This window comes from Patagioenas fasciata, chromosome 9, assembly GCF_037038585.1.
Source record: "Patagioenas fasciata isolate bPatFas1 chromosome 9, bPatFas1.hap1, whole genome shotgun sequence".
Classification (NCBI taxonomy): Eukaryota; Metazoa; Chordata; class Aves; order Columbiformes; family Columbidae; genus Patagioenas; species Patagioenas fasciata.
Genome location: NC_092528.1, coordinates 25538728 through 25561084, shown reverse-complemented (window position 1 = coordinate 25561084; position 22357 = coordinate 25538728). Strand labels below are relative to the sequence as shown.

At 43.5% G+C, this 22357-nt stretch overlaps 1 protein-coding gene across 16 annotated transcripts in view; it reads left to right on the top strand.

Moving 5' to 3' along the window:
- The window catches only part of LPP (LIM domain containing preferred translocation partner in lipoma), a 341933-nt gene that overhangs the window by 200943 nt on the left and 118633 nt on the right, over positions 1 to 22357 (top strand). For all 16 annotated transcript variants that reach the window (XM_071812669.1, XM_071812661.1, XM_065844128.2 and 13 more), the window contains one exon: positions 10813 to 11487. In XM_071812669.1, coding sequence (XP_071668770.1) covers positions 10813 to 11487 — 675 coding nt within the window. The remainder of the gene's footprint in view (positions 1 to 10812; positions 11488 to 22357) is intronic.

Below are 22357 nucleotides of genomic sequence, written 5' to 3'. Positions count from 1 at the left end.
ATTAGCATGCTTGTTTTTAATTCCTAATACAACAGTGTTTGTGGATGGGTGCTCAGGCCAGGGTGCAGAGCCGGCCTGGGAACTGGACTGGGCGATGCTGCTGGTACGTGCCAAGCTGGGTGCTCGGAGCTGCTGAGGTTTAGCCCATATTTATCCATATTTAGCACTGATTATAAATTTCATTTCCTTTCATTCAGGTTGCAGCAAAATGAGTTGCCAAGATCTCCCTACGTGTTGAGTTTTAAGCAACGCTAGATGATTATTACCTGCAGGACGTTATATCTGTAGGATTCATTACTGTTTACATGGAAATCTCTGCTGTGTTCCCAGTAGGGAGAAAAACCCTCCAAATTTGTAGGCAGTAGCAGATCAAATCCCGATCTGCATCAGCCAGTGCGTTTGGAGTAAATCTGCTGGAGTCAACAGACGTGCTTAAGCTGGCACCAGTGTCACTGAGATCAGAATCTGGCTTTTGATATAAGGCACTATTTTAAAAATGTGACTCAGGCAGCAAGAGGTATTGAAGAACATTCTGGTTCTCAGCTGGGACTGTGATAAACTTAACCCAATCAGCAGCTATGGAGCAAATGTCTTGGGATGTTATTTTGGTCTAAGAACAGTTGTAAGCAAGGAAAATTATAAATCATAACTTAATCAGGCTCATTAAGTTGTTGTTGATGAAGTTTAGCAACCTTTTATTTTTTCCTCTAAAACTGCAGAACCGGGAGGAGTGTGGAATATAAGGAAGTCTGGTATTATATTAAACTAGGGTGTGGGATTAAGTTACATCAAAAAAAGTTGGAGTAAGTATATAACCTGTTCAGCAATATCAGTCATTAAAAGCACAGCTGTTACATTCTGGTCAAGAATGAAGACACGGGTTTTTGTTGTTTGTTTTTGTGGTTTTCTTTTTGTTGTTTTTGTTGGTTTGGTGTTGTTGGGGTTTTTTTTTTGGTGTTGTTTTATGTTAAAACTTACAATGGCTGCTTGTGGTTTTGTTTCCTCAAGGCATATTGAGGAAAACTGGGTTAATTTATGATGCCGTTTGCAAAAGAACCATGCCCGGTGATGCAATGGGTTTGACGTTGCTTTACACAGGCTTTCTAGAGCGATACTGTTATGATTCTAAATTTTTATCGATGTGTCTTTTGAGTAAATGCTTTGTTAACTATATATTTAATCTAGTTATATGTTCTTCATGAAGAGAGGAAAATAGTGAGGAAACAGTGATTATTCTGAGTTAATACCTTGACTTGAAAATATTCTAACTTTCTATATTGTTTTATGCTTGGGTATTTCTGCGGTACAGATGGCCTTTTTTTGCTATAAATTATGATCTCTCTTTCGCTTTCCTGAGTTATTACAGTACTGCCTTAGTGTTTTGACTAGACGTGTTGCAGTGGGTAAATTCTACGTATCTCAGTGTATGTATTTATATACCTACAGATCAATTTAATAAGCCACAGCAGGTGAAAGAAAACCTTTCCCATCAGATAGATTTCTCAATATCGTACTTGGAGTCTGTGATATTATGGAAAGACTAAAGGTATTTCGGGCAGCAGTGATAAACCAGGCAGGCGGATAAATGAGGGAACGTTCCACTCCACTTCCCAGAAGAGACCATCTGGGAAAATAGTTAAATTTGACCTGTTGTTGGAGCTGGTCAGTCTTTTGGAAAGGTGTACATGGGACCTAATAGGAAAATAACCTCTCTGTCACATCTGCCTGTCTTTTATGGGTTTTTTTTTTTGGTTGAGCTGTTATTTTTTGTTGAAGCTGTATAGTTTTTCTCTGCTGCTAACCACTCAAGTTACTACGTTGAATCATTTTGTAGCCCACTAAAAATACTGGCGGATGATGGTGGGTTCTGGACCTCAAGTGAACCATAAGAAAGCAGATGTTGTATGAACACGGAATTGTTCGCTGATGCTTCTGCTCTTCCGTACAGGCTTTAAAATGTGGAGAAGAGAAGAATAAAAACACATGGTTTTCACAGGAAATAGAGACAATGCTAACATTTGAAGATGTTTATGCCCTGTGGTAGGATAACTTTTTAAATCTGGTTTAATAGAGTTTTGGAATTTGAAAAGATAAATGAGTTGTAAATGCAAGCAATGCAGCAAATAAATGGAATCGTAAACAAATAACACAAAGTAAACCAAGTAGTGTCTGAGTGCATATGTATTTCATATTATTTTATGTGTGCATATGCACACTCTTTTAATGTTCTCTAGAATTAATAAAGGAAGAAAGCTTGCATTCTCTATAAACATTCTAAAATTCCTGTGCAATTTGGTAGGAAATGAGAAGCTTTTATAGAGTTTCTGGGCTGTTCTTTAAATCCGTTGTTCAACACACAATAGAAAATGATAACTTTTCAGTGTAAGTTGTAGAAGACTTCTCCAGAAGACTTAATGGATACATGTGTTTTGTCCTGTCAGTCACAGGTGCATGTCCCTTCCCCTCACTCATGCATCTTCCATTATACCTTTTTAATCCATCTTTTAGAATCATGATACACATCCGTGGATAGCAGCGTAATCTGTATAACCCTCCAACCTGCCCGTATTTATCACACACGAGTTTCTTTTCCATTACAAATAGCAGGTTATAAAAGGAAGGAAAAGAAAAAAAAGTTGTTAAGTCTGTGGATAGTGTAATTATGATACTTTAAGCTTCACTAGCTTAGTAATAGCAAAAGTAATAAAAATACTTTGCTTACCCAAAGTTCTTACTTATAGGGGGGGTGGGGGCTTCCCCATTGTCAGGCAGCACAACATTTTGCCTAAATTAAGCAAGGGGATTTGTTCAGCCCATTAGAAGGGCACAGTTTGCTGAACGAAACGCTGCGGACATTCCTGTGTTGCTGAGCTTTAGGGAAGGTGCTGCTTAAGGATCTCGGTTTTACTGCTTCGTGCTCATAGTGATTCGTGTTCACATGGTTCTGCTCTACCCGTTTTGTGGCCGTCTGCTCCAGGATGGTTGTTCAGTAGTTCTGTCTTTTGATGTAACCACAGAGCTGCGGTGCACAGTTCCTTATGGAATTTATTGCTGATTCCCTGTGCTACCGATTCAGCCAGCACAGGGGGCTGCTGGTGCATGTTCCTTTGGTCCAGATTGGCACAAATTTGTCATTTTAGCGATGAGAGTGGGAAATTACAGAAATACCCCAAGATGAATTTAGAAAATTTCAGCTTCTCATGTCTGGCATCTTCTGTTGCTTTTTGACAAACATATTTCTTGTCATGATATCTTGATGTTCTTGCACGTGAAGTTGCTACTGCATTTGAACTGGTCAAATGGAATTGCTTAAATAGGAGAGTTTTAATCATAACTAGTCCTTTCAATGAATTAAGCTAAAATTATGGCCCTAAAATTATGGAGCTAGAAGTATTTAGGTCAATCGCTTGCACATCTTTTTAAACTGTTTTCTCATACAGTCTTTCTCGTAAATACCAGGTGATCACTCATCAGAAAGGGAAAAACAAATAAAAAAGCTCATAGTTGTCATCATAGTGATAGTGTTGGGGTAAACAAATAAAAAAAGTAAATATGAAACTGAGAAGGAAAAGCAAAATTTTTCCCTGGCATAACACGGTTGTGTTTTGGAGACCAAACTTTTTCAGATGTGTTCAGACTTTTTGGAATAAATGGAGTGTTGGAAAGTGGAAACCCAGATTGCCTAGAACACTTGACACCCGTACTGAAAGTCGAACCAAGGTGTGTGTCTATAGCTGCGCACGTCAGTAGTGAAAGGCTGTTTTCCATGATAAAATATCAAAGGTCAACTTGTTATCACCTTTTCTTATGTGCGCCTTGTTCTCCCTTGTGTTTCAAGCTGGGGTGTCAAAAGGAGCACAAAAGAGGTTGTGAACAGAAACATTAATAACTGTTGACTCCTTTTCCACCCGTGGTAGCAGCTGAAAAACAGATCAAAGCTCAGAAGCAGTTGTGTTCTTGTAGCACTTTATGGCATCTGTAAGGTATTCTCTTCATTTGAGAACCAGAGATGAACACTTTATTAGATTTCTCCTCCTCTTCTTTTGGTATAATGCCAAAGAACAATCTATTTGAGTAGCTTGATAGCTTCTGGTGATCAAGCCAACAAGCTGAATCCCATATAAACACATCTGGGAAGTAGGAGTGTGGCTGCTGACCCATGCGCAGCCCATACTTTCATGACACTCGCTTATCAGCTGTAAAATAGAAATGAGAGAATGATGAAACTGTAAAGAAAAGCTTCATCTGATTATAAAGTGTTTTGGCTGAGAGTTTTAATGTTTTGGACTAGACTTCAAAATTTTGGACAGTGTTCTAAGGGCATTGTGACACCTAAAGAAATCTGTGTTAGCAGCTGAGCTGTGTGCACCGCATAGCAGCAGTGCAAAGGGCACTGACGTGTCCTCAGTGTGCTTGGCCTACTATGTAGACATTGTAAAGAAGGCCAGAAAATTCTGTAAATTGAAAACGCATCAGGTATGCTGAATGGGGGCAGCACATCTGCCCAGGATCTCTGGACATTCAACAACCCAGCTGGAGCTCTACCAGTACTCCCAGCATCTGCAAGTTCCAAATGAAAGACCAGATTTCTCTTTTTCACCCAGATTTTATTTCAGACAGAAAAAGAAGAGGTGTTCAAGGGAACCTGGCCATACGTTACCATTAGCAAAGCAGCTTGTTTGAATACAGAATTTGGAGTCAGCGGAAGTTAGATGTGTTTGTACGTCGGGAAACCCTTTTTGCATTTTCGGGTACCTGAAGACCCAAGCTTCAAAGCAGAATATTTGATTGTTCTCTGGGGTTATCCTGCCCAAGTTGAGGTGAAGCTGGGATCTGCTGCCTCGGGCAGGACGGAGGCTCAGCTCAGCCACTGCGGTTCTGTATAGAGGTGGAAAAGGAGGTGGGAAAGGGCAGCCCACCCACATCACCCCCTCTTCATATGCTGGAAATGCTTTTGCAGCCCAGTCTCTCAGTCTTCCGTTGGCTGCATGGCACAGCAGAGTCCTGGCTGGTCACCTGAGCTGCTGGCACCCACACACCCCCTTGTGCACAGCACTAGCTGAGTTTGAGTGGCAAGGCGCTTAACTCAGGGAAAAGGTGTCTGTGCCTCTTACAGTCACATCAAAATTACCTGCTTATTGTGGAATTTGTCTCCGCCAACTTGTGCTGTCTAAATATTCAGTGACTTGTCTTGGCGGCTTTCATGCCTCTTTTACAGTCACTGGAGTGATGTAGATTCCCCCAGTGGATGATTCATCTCCCCTGTTTTAGGCTTCAGTATCAGAGTGGGATAAATTACTCCGTGGAGATGCATTTCACAGGGAGAGCTTAAGCACCTCCAGGTGCCGAGGTGAATGCCAATCCGCGGCGTCAGGAGAAGCCAATCTAATTTTCCACCCTGCCTTTCCCACCCAGGCCTTCAACCACCACCTCTACTGAGCGATGCTTAAAAAGACTTCAGACCGTGGTTCAGTCCAGCTTGTGGACCATGCAGAAGAGTGGCTGCCCTCGGAAGAGAGGTGCTGTGCTGGGACTGTGAACGGGCAGCTCCCTGGGAACGCTGCATCCTGGGTTCGGCCCACCTGTAATTGCCAGATTTTTGCCTTTCGAGGAAGGAGCGTTTGGTGCATTCCTCTCCCAGAGTTAATAGTGCCTGAAATGCTCACAAAAAGCAGCCCTGGCTAGAGCAGCAGTTCTCAACCTGTGCTCTGCAAACCCTGGGGGTCCGTGGGTCACTCCTAAGGGAGCTAAGAAGAATTCAGTGAAAGGTAACTTAAAAAACATGTTTATTGCCAGTAGATTAGCTCTCTCTGCGAAGGAGCTTGTCTCTCCTGAAAAACATTTGGGGCCTGCCGAGCACAAAGGTTGAAAACCACTGAGCTGAAGTCATGCATCTTTATATGTGATAATTTGACACCTAAAGGGCTTAAAGCTATTCAACTGTACCTTTATGAAAAATGCCTGGAGAACTGAATAGAATGCAATAAACCTTGTGTTGGCATTTTTGATGCGGTCTGTGAAACTGAATAACTGAAGGGATTCTATACAAAATACTCTATAAATGCACAAAATAAAAGGAGAATGAAGTCCTTTTCATAAGGGTTCCAGCTGATCATGTAGAATCATGCTCCTGCAGTACAGGGCTATAGTTATTCTGTACTCCCTTTAAGATTTAACCCTGACAAATGGTATAGAATTATAGGCTAATTTCTGTAGAACAACAGGTTTCATCCCTAGTACCTATGTGAAGACTTTTTGGTTATAGGTATACATTGTATTTAATTTAAGATGTATTTAAATAATTTATACAGAATGAAGAATCACACAGATACTCAGGATTTCGTGTTTCCCCACCAGGATAGCTTCAAATGCAGATGCCCAAGTTTGACAGTCAGATCTTTAGGACAGCACGAGTTTATCACAACACCATGGACTTCTTGTATGGTGCTTGGTACAAGAAACTCCTGCAAACGTTTATAAACTTTCACTGCATTTAACGAGACAGGACAGGAGTTACCAAGCCAAATGATTCCCCTCATGGTTACACATGGTAACTTTTTTTAGAAGTGTTTTGGGGTTTTTTTTTCCTCCCACATTGATTGAGTTTTACTTGATTTTGTCAGTTTTAGTTCACCTTTATTTGAACTGCTGGATAATTCATCTGTAGAAGAGGCAGTACATTTAGGTACTTCCATCCGTGTTTAAACAAGGCTCTTGTGCTTTCCCCATTTAAAATTAAAAAAAAAAAAAGAGAGATTTTGTATTATAATGCTTGTGGTAGATGAGGTTCTGAATTTAACTCCTTCGTACTCTAGTTTCTCTTAACAACTCTGTGTTATCAGCACCTGGGGTTTCTAGTTTACTCTCTCTTTGCAAATATGAATTTGCAAGGAGGGGTTGATGGTAAGTAGCGTGGTTCTAATTTGTACTTGCGAAGTGTGTCAGACGGTTTCACCTAGTGCATGGCGAGCAGAGGAAAGCCTGTCTTTCTCTGAAAACAGCCCTTAGGGGATGTCGGAGCGTGTGTTTGGCTGCGATAGTCGCTTGCAAATGCAATATGGTTTTGAAATGAGCTGTCCAGGAGCTGCTGGAGGAAGGAGTGCCTGCACTCCTGTGGATCCACTCTCTTTCTCCTTTGTCTTTCTCCTATTTCTACTTATTTTAGTGCTCCTGGGCTGTCACTTCGATGTACTTTTGGATGAGTCTACTCTGCTGTGCTGGTAGAAGTTCTGTGGACTTTTTTGGATGAAACATTTGTGACAGTCGTCTGTTTTGCTGGGACTGTACCCAGTGATATATAGGTAGCCCTTTCCAGCTTTCTGTTTGTTACTCCCTCTTCATCTACCTGGCATCTTTATAGCCTCATCCATCCATCCTGTCCTCCTAGTGCCTTCCAGACACCTGTTGAAATCACTCCTCGCCATGGTATCTGAGTACACTTTTCTCATCCTTCCACATATGCCTGTCCTAAGAGCAGGAATCTTGTCCATAGTTCACATGCACTTACAAAGTCTTTTCTTAATCCATGAATAATCTAGAGGTTTAAGCCTGGGGTGATATTTGAGTGCATGGCTGGACATACAGAAGGCTGGACTGTGGCCATCCTTCTCCAAGCAAAAGGGCAGAGGATTTATGGTGATACCTCACCTGTGCTCTTGCTCAGGAGCTACAGCCAATGTTCCTTTCTGTGTCTCCATAAATCATCAGTGCTCCAGAAGTGTTAAATTTCCTCTAACCTGTCCCATTTCTCTACCACACCACGTTAACTAGCCTTACACCCTCTTCCTCCCCCTAAAGCCCAGCTTTCATCACATACTTGCCCAGCACCCTCAGAGGAATTCAGAATGAGTCACGCAGGGAGCCTCAGGGGACTCCTACTGATGCAAACTTCCTCCTCCTCAAGGCAGGCTGTGGTTTGAACACCACAAGGCAGCCGGTACTTGTTAGCTTTTGCCTCTGCCATGAAGTTCATGGCAAAGCTTGGTCTGTGGCCTGGGCACCCCCAGCTTGCCCCCTTCCTTCACTGGGCTCTGGTACAGAAGGGGAGGCTCTCAGCTCATTGTCTTCGTAGTGTCAAACCTGGGAGCCGCTCAGAGCCTTTCAGGGTGCTGGGCAACAGACAGTGAGGGTTTTTCAGGAGAAAGGGGTTATTATTCGTTCTTAATTCGTGTTCCAGTCCAGGCAGGAGACTAGCATCAGCACATTAAGTGAAGTGTTATGTGGATGTTGATAAGATTAAAGTCCCTAAATTCTTGGGATGGAATAGATTTCCATCGCAAGAGCTCTACTAATGATCTTTCATCACCTGCTTCCAGAGTCTGCATTCAGAAACATAAGATGTGATGAACAGGGCTCATTTATGTTGTTTTGGTTTGGGCTTTTCCCCTCCCCCAGTTAGGCTGTTGTCTTTAAAACATTATCTACCTTCTCCCTCTTCACATGGGAAAAAAGGTGCTTTTCTGGTGGTAATTACACGATGCCATGTTGCGGACCTTTCATCCCATTACAGTGAGTGGACAAACTACTGTCATTTACAAGAGTGAAATAGGTGAGGAAATGGGAAAGTTGCTAGCAGTCCCAGGCACAAATGCCAAGCTGACAGGGGAGAATAATTCCAACAGAAAGCAAGTTTTCTTGGTAGCAGTGAGTGCTAGTGCAGTTGTGCTCTAAAGCAGGGATGGAGAAATGCCTGCTTCTCATCAGTTCTTTAAGAAACAGAAGAATCTGGCAATATTAATGGAGGGCTACAGACCCTTAACCTGTGTCTGCCTCTGCAGTTTGGCTGCGACACGCTTCAGCTCTTCCTTGCTCTCAGTTTCAAAATCTCTTCTGTCTGTCGATGTACTGCATTGTCATGGATCTGTTGGCAAGGTCAGGGTTTGAATATATTGAGATGTTTTTAATCCAGCAGGAATTTGCTACCTTATTATTCGCCCCCATGCGTACACACCTTTTACGTCTCTCAATACTGATGTTCTTATTGGACTAGTTTTTTGCTCGTTTCAAGTGATTCCTCATGGGAGCCTTACTCTCATGGGAGGTTTGCCCTGAAGGTGTGATTACAGGAATAATGTCTTTACCAGTGCATCAGCAAAAATGTATTTGCATGTCACTAGGGAAGATCTACCAGCCGGGTGGTAGAGCTTCCTTATTCCTCTGGTAGACCCGCTTGTGGGCTGTGGAGACGAAGTTGAGTGGCTTATTCTTATCTCCCTTTCCTTCATACATGGTGGTTGCCAGAAGTTTGGGCGGAGGGTGGGAATCAGTGTCTGCATTTCTCCCACCTCCAGTGGAAGGTGAGTTGACTACCTTTGGAGGCCCAGAGAAACGGGTGGTTGAAGTTCCTCTCCAGCCACTGGCCTGGGCTGGTTTGGTAGCAATTTATTGCCGCCACCTGCTGACCAGGCAGAGGATTTCTCTGGCCACAGGTAGAGCTTGTGCATGGGGTATCCTGAGGAGCCCCCATCACTCTCCCCCTGGGTCTGTGGTCCCAGCAAGAGTGTGATGGGGTAGAGATCAGGGTGCATGCATAAAGCAGGAACACCTGGGGACAAATACAAGATTGGCCATTTAGGGAAAGGTGGCACGTGCTGTGGTGTGAACACAACCATCAGTGAGGACTGAGCTGTTCTGACTGTGAGCTGTCGTCAACTTGTAGGTTATCAAGTAGATCATGGGTGAGATAAGCCCGGTGCAAGAAGTTGGGATAAGATGTAATAAGGTCATATAAACATCATGCGCGTTAAGTGCAACAGCATTGTTAAACTACATGTCTTCTCTTGGACACTTTTCCATGCAGGAAGGCATGAAATTCAGGTGTACCTTATCAGAGTAAAGGAAAATAGGGAGGGGCAAGAAATTTTACCTAATTCTGAACTCCAGAAATTCAATTTTTTTCTTCTTTGATTTAGCGAAAAGTCTTAATGGTGCTCTTCAGTGTTCTCCAGACACTATTTCACATTGTGAACTCTTCAACAAAGATGTCCTTTCACACCGGTGTTTTTAGACGTGGGATTTAAGTAAGACATAAACCAGACAAACAAGCAGATTAGACAGAGGAATGTACGGTGCCTATTAGGGCAGTGTCACCGTGCTAAATCTTCATTTGGTGGCCAAATGGCAGGAAGCGGCAGCGCTTGCTGTGAAGCTCTCCCCTGGCTGCCCGAGCGCTGCTGTGCGGAGCAGGGTTACGCGCTGCCGTGGCGGGCGCTGACTTCTGAAGCTCTCAGGAATCCTGACCCGCTTTCTGCCCTTTAACAAACCATGTGTAACATTTACCTTCACTGGGGTCACTCCAGGTTTGCAAGCTACAGTGCTTAGGAACAGAGCCAGGGACAGGGACACCTCCCTGTTTTGCTTTGATCCAAGTTAATTCTTGTGACTTAGGAGCTGCTTTGAGGTCCAGTTTTGCTGCCTCCATAGAGACTCTAATCTTCGTTTCTCTCTTCAAAATGGTCTTGTTTTCACAGGAACATATGGGTTTCCCCCTAATTATTCTCCGTCGAGTCCCCCTTTTATCACTTTTTAGTTTGTTTGTTTTGAAGCAGAGGATTAAACCTCTAGGAAAGACAAAACTACACACATGGCAGTTTTGCTCTGCTGCCGTGGCACCGTCCCTGTTCTGTCAGAGCAGGAAAAGGTTGTTGTTACCATTTTATAACATGTGGTCTCAGGTACATTCCTGCTTTCCTAAGCAGTCTGAGTTGCTGCGCAGATGTTACTGTAAGACCCGCTTAACCCCTCGCTTGCTCTACCTGATGCCCAAGCGGTCCCTGCTGCTGACTCTGCGGCTTTTCTCTCCTTGCTCCCCAGGGCTCCGGAACCTTGAGCAGCTCCGCCACCACCACCCCATCTGTGTCCACCCCAGTCACCGGCCACAAGCGGATGATCATCCCCAACCAGCCTCCCCTCACCGCCACCAAGAAGTCCACCGCCAAGGCTCCGGGGCAGCCAGCGCCCATCCCGGTGACTCCCGTCGGCACCTTGAAGCCGCAGCCGGTGCCGGCATCTTACGCCACGGCCTCCACCCCCAGCCGCCCGGCTTTCAACATCCAGGTGCGGACGGCGCAGCCCAGCCCGCACTACCAGCCGCCCGCTCCGCAGCCCGCGCACTACGGCAGCCTCGGGCCCGGCCAGCCCTATGCCCCCGCACCGGCTCGCCCGCCCGGCGCCCCGCAGTACGGCCCCCCGCAGCCCCGCGGGCACGACTACGGCTACGCCCCGCCACCCAGCCGGCCCTCGGAGCCCAGCTACGGCTACGCACCTCCGCAGGGCCGCTACCAGGAGCCCTACTACGGGGGGTACGGGGGCAGGAATGGCTCCGAAGCGCCCTACGTGCCGCAGAGCACCTGGAAGGTTGAGCCGGCGTATCCCACCAGCAACACCGTTGGCCAAGCTCCTTCCGGGCTTTACCAGCCGCCCAGCACAAAGAAAACCTACATCACTGACCCGGTGCTGGCCCCACAGCCACCCACCATGCAGCAAAAGGTAGGATGTGCCGGAGCTCACCAGCCTGGCCAGGGGAGTGGAAAATTTCATGGCTGAATATGCCCTGGGACCCTTCCTGAAAGGTGGCATGGGGGGTGATGACACATATGGGGGTTTGGGGCAGGTCTCCCTCCATATGGCTTCTTAAAAGCTGGAAATAGGGATCTCTCATCTGATTTGAAAAGAGGCTTTTGTGGGGGCTTGGAAATGCTGTCAGCCTCAAAGGGTGGGACGGTGTCATGTGTGGAAGCGTGGGCAGGAGGGAGTTTTTGTCCCTTTGACATGCTATTACCCAAGGAGCCACATCACTGGCCACATCTCCATAAGGCATTGCTGCCCTTCTGAGCCCTCCCAAGATCAGAAGAGTGGTTGGATGTGAACTTCTGCTCCATGTCCTTGTGGACACCTTTGGTTCACCGGACAAATCCAGTCCTTCCTCTTCTCAGGCAGATGGGAGGTACATAAGAGGCTGGTTTTGGTTGTGGTTCAGTGTGATTGCAGAGATTGACCTCTGGTGTGTTGCTGTTCAAAAATCACTTGTCGCTGAAACCACAAGGAAATTACTTCCCACAGAGCTCAGCTCTGATTTTCCTCCCAGGTGATGGTGCGCCGGGTGGCCTTCATCCACTTAAACTGGTGCTTGGACCTCCTAAAGTGAAGCTGATGTTAAATAAAAAGTTTAACTGGTCCGCTTGGTTTCTCTGCCCCAACTTTGACCCCGGCTGGCTTTTGTCACTTCTAGTGGCTGCCTCTAATGTAACTCTGGGACAACAGAGATGCTTTAGCTTTGTGAGTTCCTTGTAGTGTATGATGGGATTAGGCTCCACCAAAGGCTGAGGGTGGCCAAGCCTAGGCAGGGAGGCAGTGAATCCATCGCTGCCTGGGCCAACTCTGGCTCACCTCAGCATATCCCTGCTCTTCAGCTTGTGGGTGCTCACAAGGAAAAGGAAAACAGCTTCTGACACATAACAGAAAGGTCTGTCCTTTGGGCATTTCCTTCGCTAGAAGCACACAGACTGTTTTCCCTGAATTCCAGATTTCCTGACAGTGGGAACTTTTGAAGGCAAAGATGTTTCTCCAGGCAGTTTAGAGAGGGCAATAAATTAGAAAAGTCCTTGAAATATTATCTACTAGCAGCTAAGAAACTGCTTTTTCTCTATTTTTCCCCTTCCTCACAAAGAAACCAGGATTGGGAAGAGAAGTAGTAGACTCTTGGCTCTGCAGGTGCTTGGTATAGAGCTTAGATTGGAAAGTAGTGAAAGACACAAAATTTGCACATGGCCTGGTGTGAATCGTTGTGGTGCCAGCGGAGTCACTGAGGAAATGCTGAGGTACAACAGATCCATATTTAGACTTTTATAGACACAAGTAGACTTATATATATATATACAAAATGTAAAAACTTTAGTTCAGTCAGCATCTCTATGGAAACACAAATCATCTAGAACCACAAACAGCACAAGCCTGTTAGTCTCATTTGCATTACAAAGCTGGAGGGACAATTTAATTTAGCTCAGGTTTGGGGTTTCATGTATGCACATATATATCTATATGTTTGTGTGTGTGCACGTGGCATTTGCAAATAACACACGCAGAAATACTTCATGTATATCTCTATACAAATGATTTCACTTGTTCTGCAGAACAGACTATTATCAGCTTGGTGATAAATCCCTCCAGAACTTTCATTCCCTTCCAGCCTGCTAAATATCTGTGTTATTGCCTATTTCACTTTTGCACTTACAACTTTTGTCTAACATATTGGCGGCAGAGTCTGTTTGATTGCTGCTTTGTAACAGATATAGTTTAATTGAAGATGATCTTACAGTCTAACAGGAAATGCTCAGTAACTCTTTGCTAGTGAAGCCATGTTGTCCAGTTTTACCATGTGTTGTTCTCTTCCTTTGCAGAGTAACCCATTCATAAAATCAACTTTTGGAATGATTTTATTTAAAGGGAAAAAATGGAAGGCTGTGTTAGAGCCAGATGTCTCATAAGGAGAATTGTCACTGTAATTTGTCTGGTTGGCTACAATGTCAATTTTAACATATTTTCCTACACACAACTGGCTTCTGCATTTTCGTGTGTTTTGCCTTTTCAAGGCTGGTTTGAGACCTTTCAGTTAAGGAAATTGCTAAGCCAGGGTAAGAAGAAGGCATTGATACATATCACATAAAATGCATGACGACCTGGAGGAATTTTTCTGCTTGCAAGGGAATGATCTCAAAATATAAAATGATTTATAAATGTATTTTAATGATCTCAAAATATAAAATGATTTATAAATGTATTTTAAAAAGTGCAGTCTTAATTTTGAACACACTTTGTGTGCAAAATATTAAGGATGTTGTAACAAATCCATCTCCAATTAGAAGTTTGTGGTCCTTAATTCTAATACATACCATTATCCGTCCCTGTGAGAGATAAAATTTGTCATTAAATTTGTTTAGAGTTCTTAAAGGATAAAAACAACAGTATGTTTATATTTTGCGTTCTGACTAGGAAGAGGTTCATGGTACTGTGGCTCTGTGTTTTTTGCTGCGTACTAATCGTGTTGAAGTCGCTGCTGATCCAAAATAAATCTGGATCGGTATGGGAACAGCAAATAATCTGTACTGGTTCTTAAAGGCCACTGAGAACAATGAGTTTTACTCACACACAACACTGCGTTGCATTTTGTGCTTTGGCCAGTTATGGAAGTGAGAGTCACGCGTGTGAAACCTCTGCGTGCTTTAGTCGTTTTGTATCGCCCCATCTAATGCCCAAGTCCTAGTTAGGAAATGAACTGGTGGAGTGCATGTCCTTGTTTAAACCTTCCTGTGCTCCAAGGGCATTCCTGGCCAAAAACCTCAGGCTCTTTCTCCTCTGGCTGGTACGTGGTGGGGATTTCTGTAGGAGCAGCAGCGGAGTTGTCATGAGACCATCACAGAACCACGCGACACAGCCGGCCACTCTCGTGCTTTTTGCCAGCGGCGCTGTGCCTGCTCAGACCGAGTCAGAATCTGAAGCTTCTCTCTTAACTTCTCCCCTCCCAAAAGCCAGACAGCACAAGACCAGGGTGATTTATTAGGAACGCTGATTTCTGGCACCAGCCTGTCCACAGTAGAAAAGAAAAATGGCAAAGCCGTTTTCTGACATGGTGAATTCCTGCAAGTTGCCCCGTGGCTCAAACAGAATTAACGAAACTCCCACCACTGACCAGCTCAGCTATCATCAGATGTTTCTGTGCTGGACTGGTTAAGACATCAAATACCTTTCATATCTCCAAATGGGTCTTGTTCCTTTCAGTGTTTTGGGTCATGTTTGAGTGGTTTTGAGACGCTATTCCATGTTTCCCATGGTGCCTTGTGGACCTTTCATGTGGCTGTTGTTGTATTTGAGGGGTGGCCACACCTGGGAGGTCTGTTCTTCCTAGATCTCGTGTCCCTTGTATTCTTCTTCCTCTTTCTGAACCTGCTCATAGACCTGGGAAACCATATTCCTTCATAAGGGGACCTGCACATCTTCAGCATCCAGACCGAGTGCCACCGAAATGACTTGAAACAGCTTGTGGTTTTGGTGCAGAACAGTGGTAGTCTTAAAAACATTCATCTCTTGAGAGCGATCTGGGGAGGAGAAAAGCGTCTTGTAGCTCTGGTTTAGTACAGCATCCAAATCCACGCTCCTTTGCTGCAGATTTGCTGGAAGGAGTAAGGGAGCAGCGTCCCGTTGTAGCTGTGTCTGTTCTCACTGACGTGGCACAAGTGTATGAGTTCCCTAACACGATTATCCCACACCAACCACGCGTCCCATTGTCTCCATTTACACGTATATAAGCATCAGTGCATAGGGTGCACGACCTGCTCCTCAGACAGCCCTTCAGTGTTCTGCACCATTCTAGGTGAGCACCATGGAAATTAAGTGGGGAGGCAGCTGGAAATCAGGAGGTAAAATTAATGAGGCAGCTTATGCTTTTGGCATGGTTTAGGTGGTGGTGGCCGCTCGCCATTAGCAGAGCTCCACCGCCACGTCGTTTCTGCACTGCTGGAGGTGACATTTCTTTGCTGCCTGCTGCAACCAGCATCGACACGGTCTCATGGAACTCCCTGTGCCCAAAAGGGACTGTGATGACTCGCTGTTTTCTCATTTTACACAGCTTTTGTCAGTTTTTCCACTGATTTAATACCTGCGATGGAGACATTCGCTTGGAAGTTTCATCTTTGCCTCAGAAACATCTGCTCAGCAGTGTTCTTTGCTATGACTGATGCACTTCTCTTGTACTGGTTTAATAATTTTTACAGCGTGCCATCACTCACGTGAAGTAGATACCTCCGGCGCTTGCATTTGAACTGAGACTAATGCTCTTGCTGCTTGCTGTTAATCTAGTGACTAGGAATTTTTTGTTCTCTGCAGATGAATAAACACAATCTGCCAGGTTCCCTGCTGCTGTCACAGGGATATATTCTTTCTTAGCATTGCATTCTGCTTGTTGAGAAAGGCACTGCCTGCCTCCTTCGGAGTGTCTTCACCCCAAGATCTCATATCTCCACTCAATTGCCTCTTTCCAAAAGTCACGCATCGAAAATTTCTAGTGGATGGTAGCAGAGACGGCATAAAATGATGAAGTCAGTTTTCTGTCAGTGTAAGACAGTGGCTTCCCATAGTTTTAAAATGCTAAAATAAAGCAAAATCCAAGTGAAGTGAAAAAGGCTTATTTAAAATATTCTGCTTTGGCATTTAATGAATTAAAAAAGACAGAAAGCGATCGTAAAGTGAAATAAAAGGTGAAATTCTGAAATTCGGAGTTGAATTTGCGATTTCAGCGTGACATTTCAAAATTTCCAGATGAATATGCAGCTTCTTTCTACCCTGAGAAGAGCAGCAAATGTCAAAATGTTGATGTTTTTCACAAAACAGTAATTCTGAGTTCTCAACCAGCACGAGCTGCGTATCAGTTGCTGACTGTGATTTTTTTCCGGGTGGGTTAAATTGAACGCTGTGGTTTCTGTTAAAACGAGAAGAGAAGGGAGGCAGTTGAGTCCAACAATGAGATGAGAAGCTCGGAGTTAGGACTTGTTGGTACTCTATGGCAATGAGAATGATGTTTTCCTCTTCAAGGTATTATAAATCTCTTCATCAAAATCGTTGCGGATTTCTTTGGGATTTTTGGGTGAAAAGGTGCTGGCAAGAGTTGCAAAGAGGTATTTTCAGAACGGTGTGCTTGTCCTGACTGCAGGAATGCGACACAGTCTGGTTTATGCCCTAAACTTTTGAAAGAGCCCAATTATCGGCTCAAAATGTGTTTAACATTTTTGTTTCAGAACTTTACTGTTTGTTCTTTGTATTATATTTTTATTATTTAAGCACTCCATATTCTAGCGAGACCCAGCTGATGACAGAGCAATTAATCAGATTTCTCTCTTAGGCATCATATATTTGAGTTGCTTTCCTGAAATAGAGAAACAACAAGTTGCCAAACAATCACCTTGACATTAAAGATAACAGGGAGCCTGCAATTACAGGAGTAAGTCAGGTCAGCATATACTGAGAAACCAACTTAAATTTACAGCCTCAGGATGCAGCTTTTGCAGCTTTAGCCTTTAGTCAGCCTCAATGGGTTAGTAATACAAGAGGAATAATTGAGAAAGAGGCTTTTGACATAATACCTGGATGTTCTTTTTTGCTCCTTCTTAAAATAAGCTGGAGACAATACCTCCATACATGACAAGGCATGGGGCAACCTTGAAGTTAATTAAGGGCTCTGTTTCTGTGCTGTTTAACTCTTGGTTGTCAAGTGTCTACCCTGACAGATACTGCCAGATCATGTTACGGTCTAACTGATAAGTATTTTTTCTCTGAGGCCGTAAAATGTAGTGAGCTTTTATTTACCTATAGGTGGGAAGGAACATCTGATGGGGAGGCTGTCTGATTTCAAGCGATGGTCCTTGCCTGAACATTGGGGCTTGCTGAGCTCAGGTCTCTGGTGGGCAACCTGGTCTGTAGCATGAGGCAAGATGGTTGGCCTTGCTAACAGTTTACAGCTTCCAGTTCGAAGACCAGCACCCGTGAAAGTGAATGCCATTTAATTAATTTGCAGGCAGACTCTGGCTGTTGTGCGTGGTTGTGTTGCTGATTACTGGAGAAGCTGTTTCCTTCTGTTTTAAGCTACGCTTGAGTCCAACCATGTTGTAATTCTTCCAAAGTCAAGGCACCAGAGCACGTGGTGAATCTGTTCTTCTATCAGATAACCTCTGTGTCCTTGTCAAGTTTATTGCAATGAAGCTAGGACATTAATGGGTAGGGAAACTTGCTCAAAGTTAGGCACCAATTGATTAGGAGACCTGGAGGGAATGAGAAGACATGGAGCTTCTTGGTGTCATTGTACAGCTCTTCTGTTTGACGTGAGAAAGACTCTGGCTGCCCTGTTCATGTGAAACCCTTTGAGCTTGTGACCTGGTGGTAATGCCAAGACAAGGAGCTGCTCATGTCATAGTAATGCTTTGGGTCATGTGATATTTTGGTCACATCATTTGAAGTGGATCTCCTACATTTGGGTGATTATTTTCCCACTGACAGCTGTGAAGCATATTTGTGGTCTTAATCCAGTTCTTAAGGGCACATGTGCACATATTATAGTAATGGTTTCTTACTAAAGCACCAGTTTGTGTAGGGAGTTGTGCACAGATTAAAAGATGATTCACTTCACCATTGGTAGGTAGGATTGTTTCCCATCCAGGCTCTTGAGTCTGGTACCTCTATGAGCAAGCAAGTTAGAAAATGGTCATGATGCATAGTGAGCTGTGCAAGCCACGTAGGATCCCACCTGAAACAGATATGAAAGAGTCAAAAGTAGTCTAGCATGGCTGCTGATGTAATATTTTTTCCTCCAAGAGTAATGGTAAGAAATAGTTGGTAATATACGGTTACATTTACTGGTCATAAATGCATTTACTGATTATAAATGGTATTAAACTAACTTAGACCCCCACATAATGGGCTTCCTGTTAAGATTTACCTCTGAATAGCTATAAAGAAACACAATATGGTAAAGTAAATAGCAGCCTTTGGAAATAAAAAAAAAGAAGAAGAAGAGGTTTCCTATCACAAGCTGAAAGAACTCCTGCAAGGCAAACGAAATCTGCAATTATACTGACAGTTTTTGCTCTTAAATGAAAATAATAGTGAATTATAAAGCTGTAAAATTGTTTTCACAACAATATTTTGTTTTTATAACTCATACTATTTCACTTAGTAGCTCCCTTTACATAACATGATGATATGAATATGGTGCCTCAACTTTTTGTCCAGAGAATTAATTTAAGGCTATAAACTTTCCAATCACATTTTCGTCTTTGTTCCAGATGCAGTGTATTCTCTCTGCTTGATAAAATATCAGATGAACTCTGCCTTGCTTGTAGCAGGGTAGTATTCATAAACTTCTTTATCCACACTAATAGGGCAGTGACTTAGTTTTACATGGATCCTCAAAATAGTCCAGATTGAAATGTCAGCTACATAAAACAAATTAGAAGAGCGGTGCTGCTTTGTGTTAGCTGATCAATCTAGCATTAGCAAGGATTTTCCACTGTGTGGTTTAGCACAAGCACAGACGGATGAATTATTATTACTCTCAGCATCACTCATCCCCCCCCAATTAAATCATTTTCTAAATAAACAAACAAAATTTCCTCAAATGAATTGACAGTAACTTAAACTGACGTATTAGGATTACTTTAGTCATCAGTAAAATGGAACCACACCTGAGCTATAATAGAGCAGATTAGCTTTAATCATTTTCATCCCGTTATTGCCTACCCAGACCCTATTTACCAGCACCCAAGGGATATTTTTTTCAGGGGTTTCCTTCAGCTTCGTGAGAGCTGGTTGCTCATTAAATGAATCGCCTTCTTTTCTGTTATTGCTGTGACAGAGCTTGAAGTGAAAACTCATGGATTTTTCAGGGGAAAAAATTGCATAAGTGGCCGAGGAAACTCCTGCTGTTTATTTGCCACTGATGGATTCCTTCTGGGCTGTCACCAGGAAGCCCAGAGGGTTTTATTTTTCAGTCTCGAGTCACACAACAGAACAAATCTCCCGTGAAGAAGTGTCCTGCAACGTTTGCGCTCCTGTAAAACTCAGCCTCATGAGCATCTTGCAGACTTCAAGTCCCGGGTGACTGTCGCATTCCCCTGGTCTGGTGATCAGCATCAGAGACGTGCCCTGCACCTCCTTCTCCCGCTTGTGTTACAAGGCGGCTCCTCTTTTTCCTTTGCCACATCTAAGTCTTTTCTCCCTCCCGTTAAGTAACACTAATTTGTGACCTCTCCCCTCCCCAGCTGCATCTCAAGAACACGCTTTAGAAACACATCAATTCTTGCATGAACACTTCAGTTAAAACTTTCTCCTGAACCCATTTCGTTAACTGCATTATCTGTAATCTAGATTTTTCGTATGACTTCCATGTGTTTCCATATAATTTTCCCTGAGGATGCTCGTCCTCCAAGGCTTAAGCTTAAAATTGAGGCTTTTGCTGCTGTTGAATTTCTAGATCACTGAGCAAGTGGTGGATGAGTCTTTCTAGTAGATTTTAAGTACAAAGAAATAATGCAGTCGTATTGCGAGCAAGCGTGGCCCTGTAGATAACAAAGGGTGTTGGAAATTCATGTGTTTGTGTTTGTCTCTGTGTGAGATCGCTCACCAATAAATATGTCCAAATACAGTTTTGAGATCGGAATTTAGCTTCCTACTCATCTTTCTTTACCCTTTCACCATCAGGTCACCTTCTGGTGCAGCACAGCAATTAAAACCATATGTGTAATTAAAAGAAATCCAGCCTAAATTTGAACAACATGAAGATAAGGAAGGTAAAATGATGAAGACAACTGGAAGCTCAGTTCTGTGTGACCTGCTTTTGAATAAACAACATTATATTCCACAGTCAATTATCCAAAAAGTACAATGTGTTCTGTTGCCAAAAAAAGGCTGTCAGATAGAAGTGGTTAGTCAAAAGGACACATGCACTGGAGTGAACATTAAGGCTATTGTACTCGGTATAATATTATACAAACAGGGCTGGTTTGTTGCTGGCTTTGGGTGTTTTTTTATAAATTTTTGACCACAGACAGGATCATGCAGCTTTTTAATATTATTTCATAAACATCTAATTGCAGGCTTCAGCAAGAGGTGCAGGAATTGCTAGGGAAATCAAATAAGGTATGCTCTGTGCAGCCCAATAATAAGGCTTCCAATACAAAAGAGGAAAAACAAGTCATTAGTTACAACCATCGAACGGAAGAGGTCTAATGGGAGCCACAGGATAAACATTCCATTTTATTATGTCTTCTTATATGTTTTGCAAGACTCTGTGGTTATAAATTAAAATTGCTTTTTGCAGCAGTGACTGTAAAAAGTTCAAAATCTATGAATGTACCTATTATTTTTATTTGGTATCACAGCAGGTTGCTAGCAAAATTAACTTTTTTTCCCTCCTGTTCGTTAGTTAAAAGATGGAAAATGCATAGAAATGCATATCTACATGTCCCCCACCTCCCTTTTTTCTTTAAATCGAGATGACATCAGTTTGAAGTGGGAGAGCAAAGGTGGAGGGAGAGCCAAACATCTCAGATAAAGTTAACTTCTTCGCTGTGACACAAATTGGTAAGATCTGTTGTTTGGTTAGAAATTTAAATTAATGCTAGTGAAAGTGTCCAGACTGTGTACTTTGACAGATGAGCTGGGGTTTATGCTTGAGACCATGTTGCTGACAAAGCAGAAGACTTTCTAGGGCTCTTGTGCAGTTGAACTGGAAACCTCGAAGAGCTGATTGCCAGCAGAATCAGCGGTGGTACCACAGGATTTTCCTGTGCTGTCTCCAGACTTCTGAGATGTGTGAGGGAATGGGTTCAACCTCTGACTCTCCACCCTAGACTCTTTTCTTCTGAAACCTCCAGGAAAACAATTATTATTTTTTTCCTTTTAATTCAGCTTTTGGAAGTCACTGCCCCAAGGTAACAGCCAGATCAAGAGATATGTGGAATGGAGGTTTATGGTGGCTGGAAACATCTGTTTCCCCTTTTAAAATGATACAAAGGGCGTGCAGTTGTAAACTCTCATCAACCCTTCTGCTTCTATTTAGGAGTTAATCATTAACTGTGGGAGCACAGGCAGCTGGTTCTCTCGAGGACAAGCTCTCCTGGTACCTGTGCAGCAGGTTGGTGGCTTTCACCTTGCAAATCCCAAGTGTCAGCAAATTACTTCTGAGCTGTGCTTCCCCCTGATCTACGGAAGCCTGTTGTCAGAAGCTTAAATTCATTATGTGGGGGCCTGCATGTCCGCGGGAGGAAAAAAAAGATGGTATGCAAATTAAAAGAAGCAGAAAACCACTGCCCTAGGGACTTTCCTACCCTTTCACATTAACATTCCCCAGGGGCCACTGAGGAGGGAAGGCAAGGTGGTCTCACTTGGGCTGGGAATTCCTGCTGTGTGCGAGGGGATGAGGTTCATGAGCATCTTTCTCCAGGGACTGGTGAGGAAGAGCCTCCAGGCAGGGATGACAGCACATTGCTGGGATGGATCAGATCAGAGCAAAAGAAACGATGTGTCTGCACAGTGCTACTGCGTCCTGGTTATCACCATTAGGGTTTTGCTAGTGTTGCTTTAATAATTGTTCCAAATAGTAGATAATGCCAAGAAATCAATACCATGGGACCTCATTGTTTTTCTATCATTGGGAAATTAAAAAAAAAAGAGTGTGTTTAGTGCTGAGGGACCTGTTTTAGAGTAGAAACCTGAATTTTTCTGCGCAAGCTGAGTTCTTGCAAACTTTGCCTCCCACTGTGCTGGCAGTTTCTGAGAAATTATTTTATTTCCCATTTTAGATGTTGGACAGTGA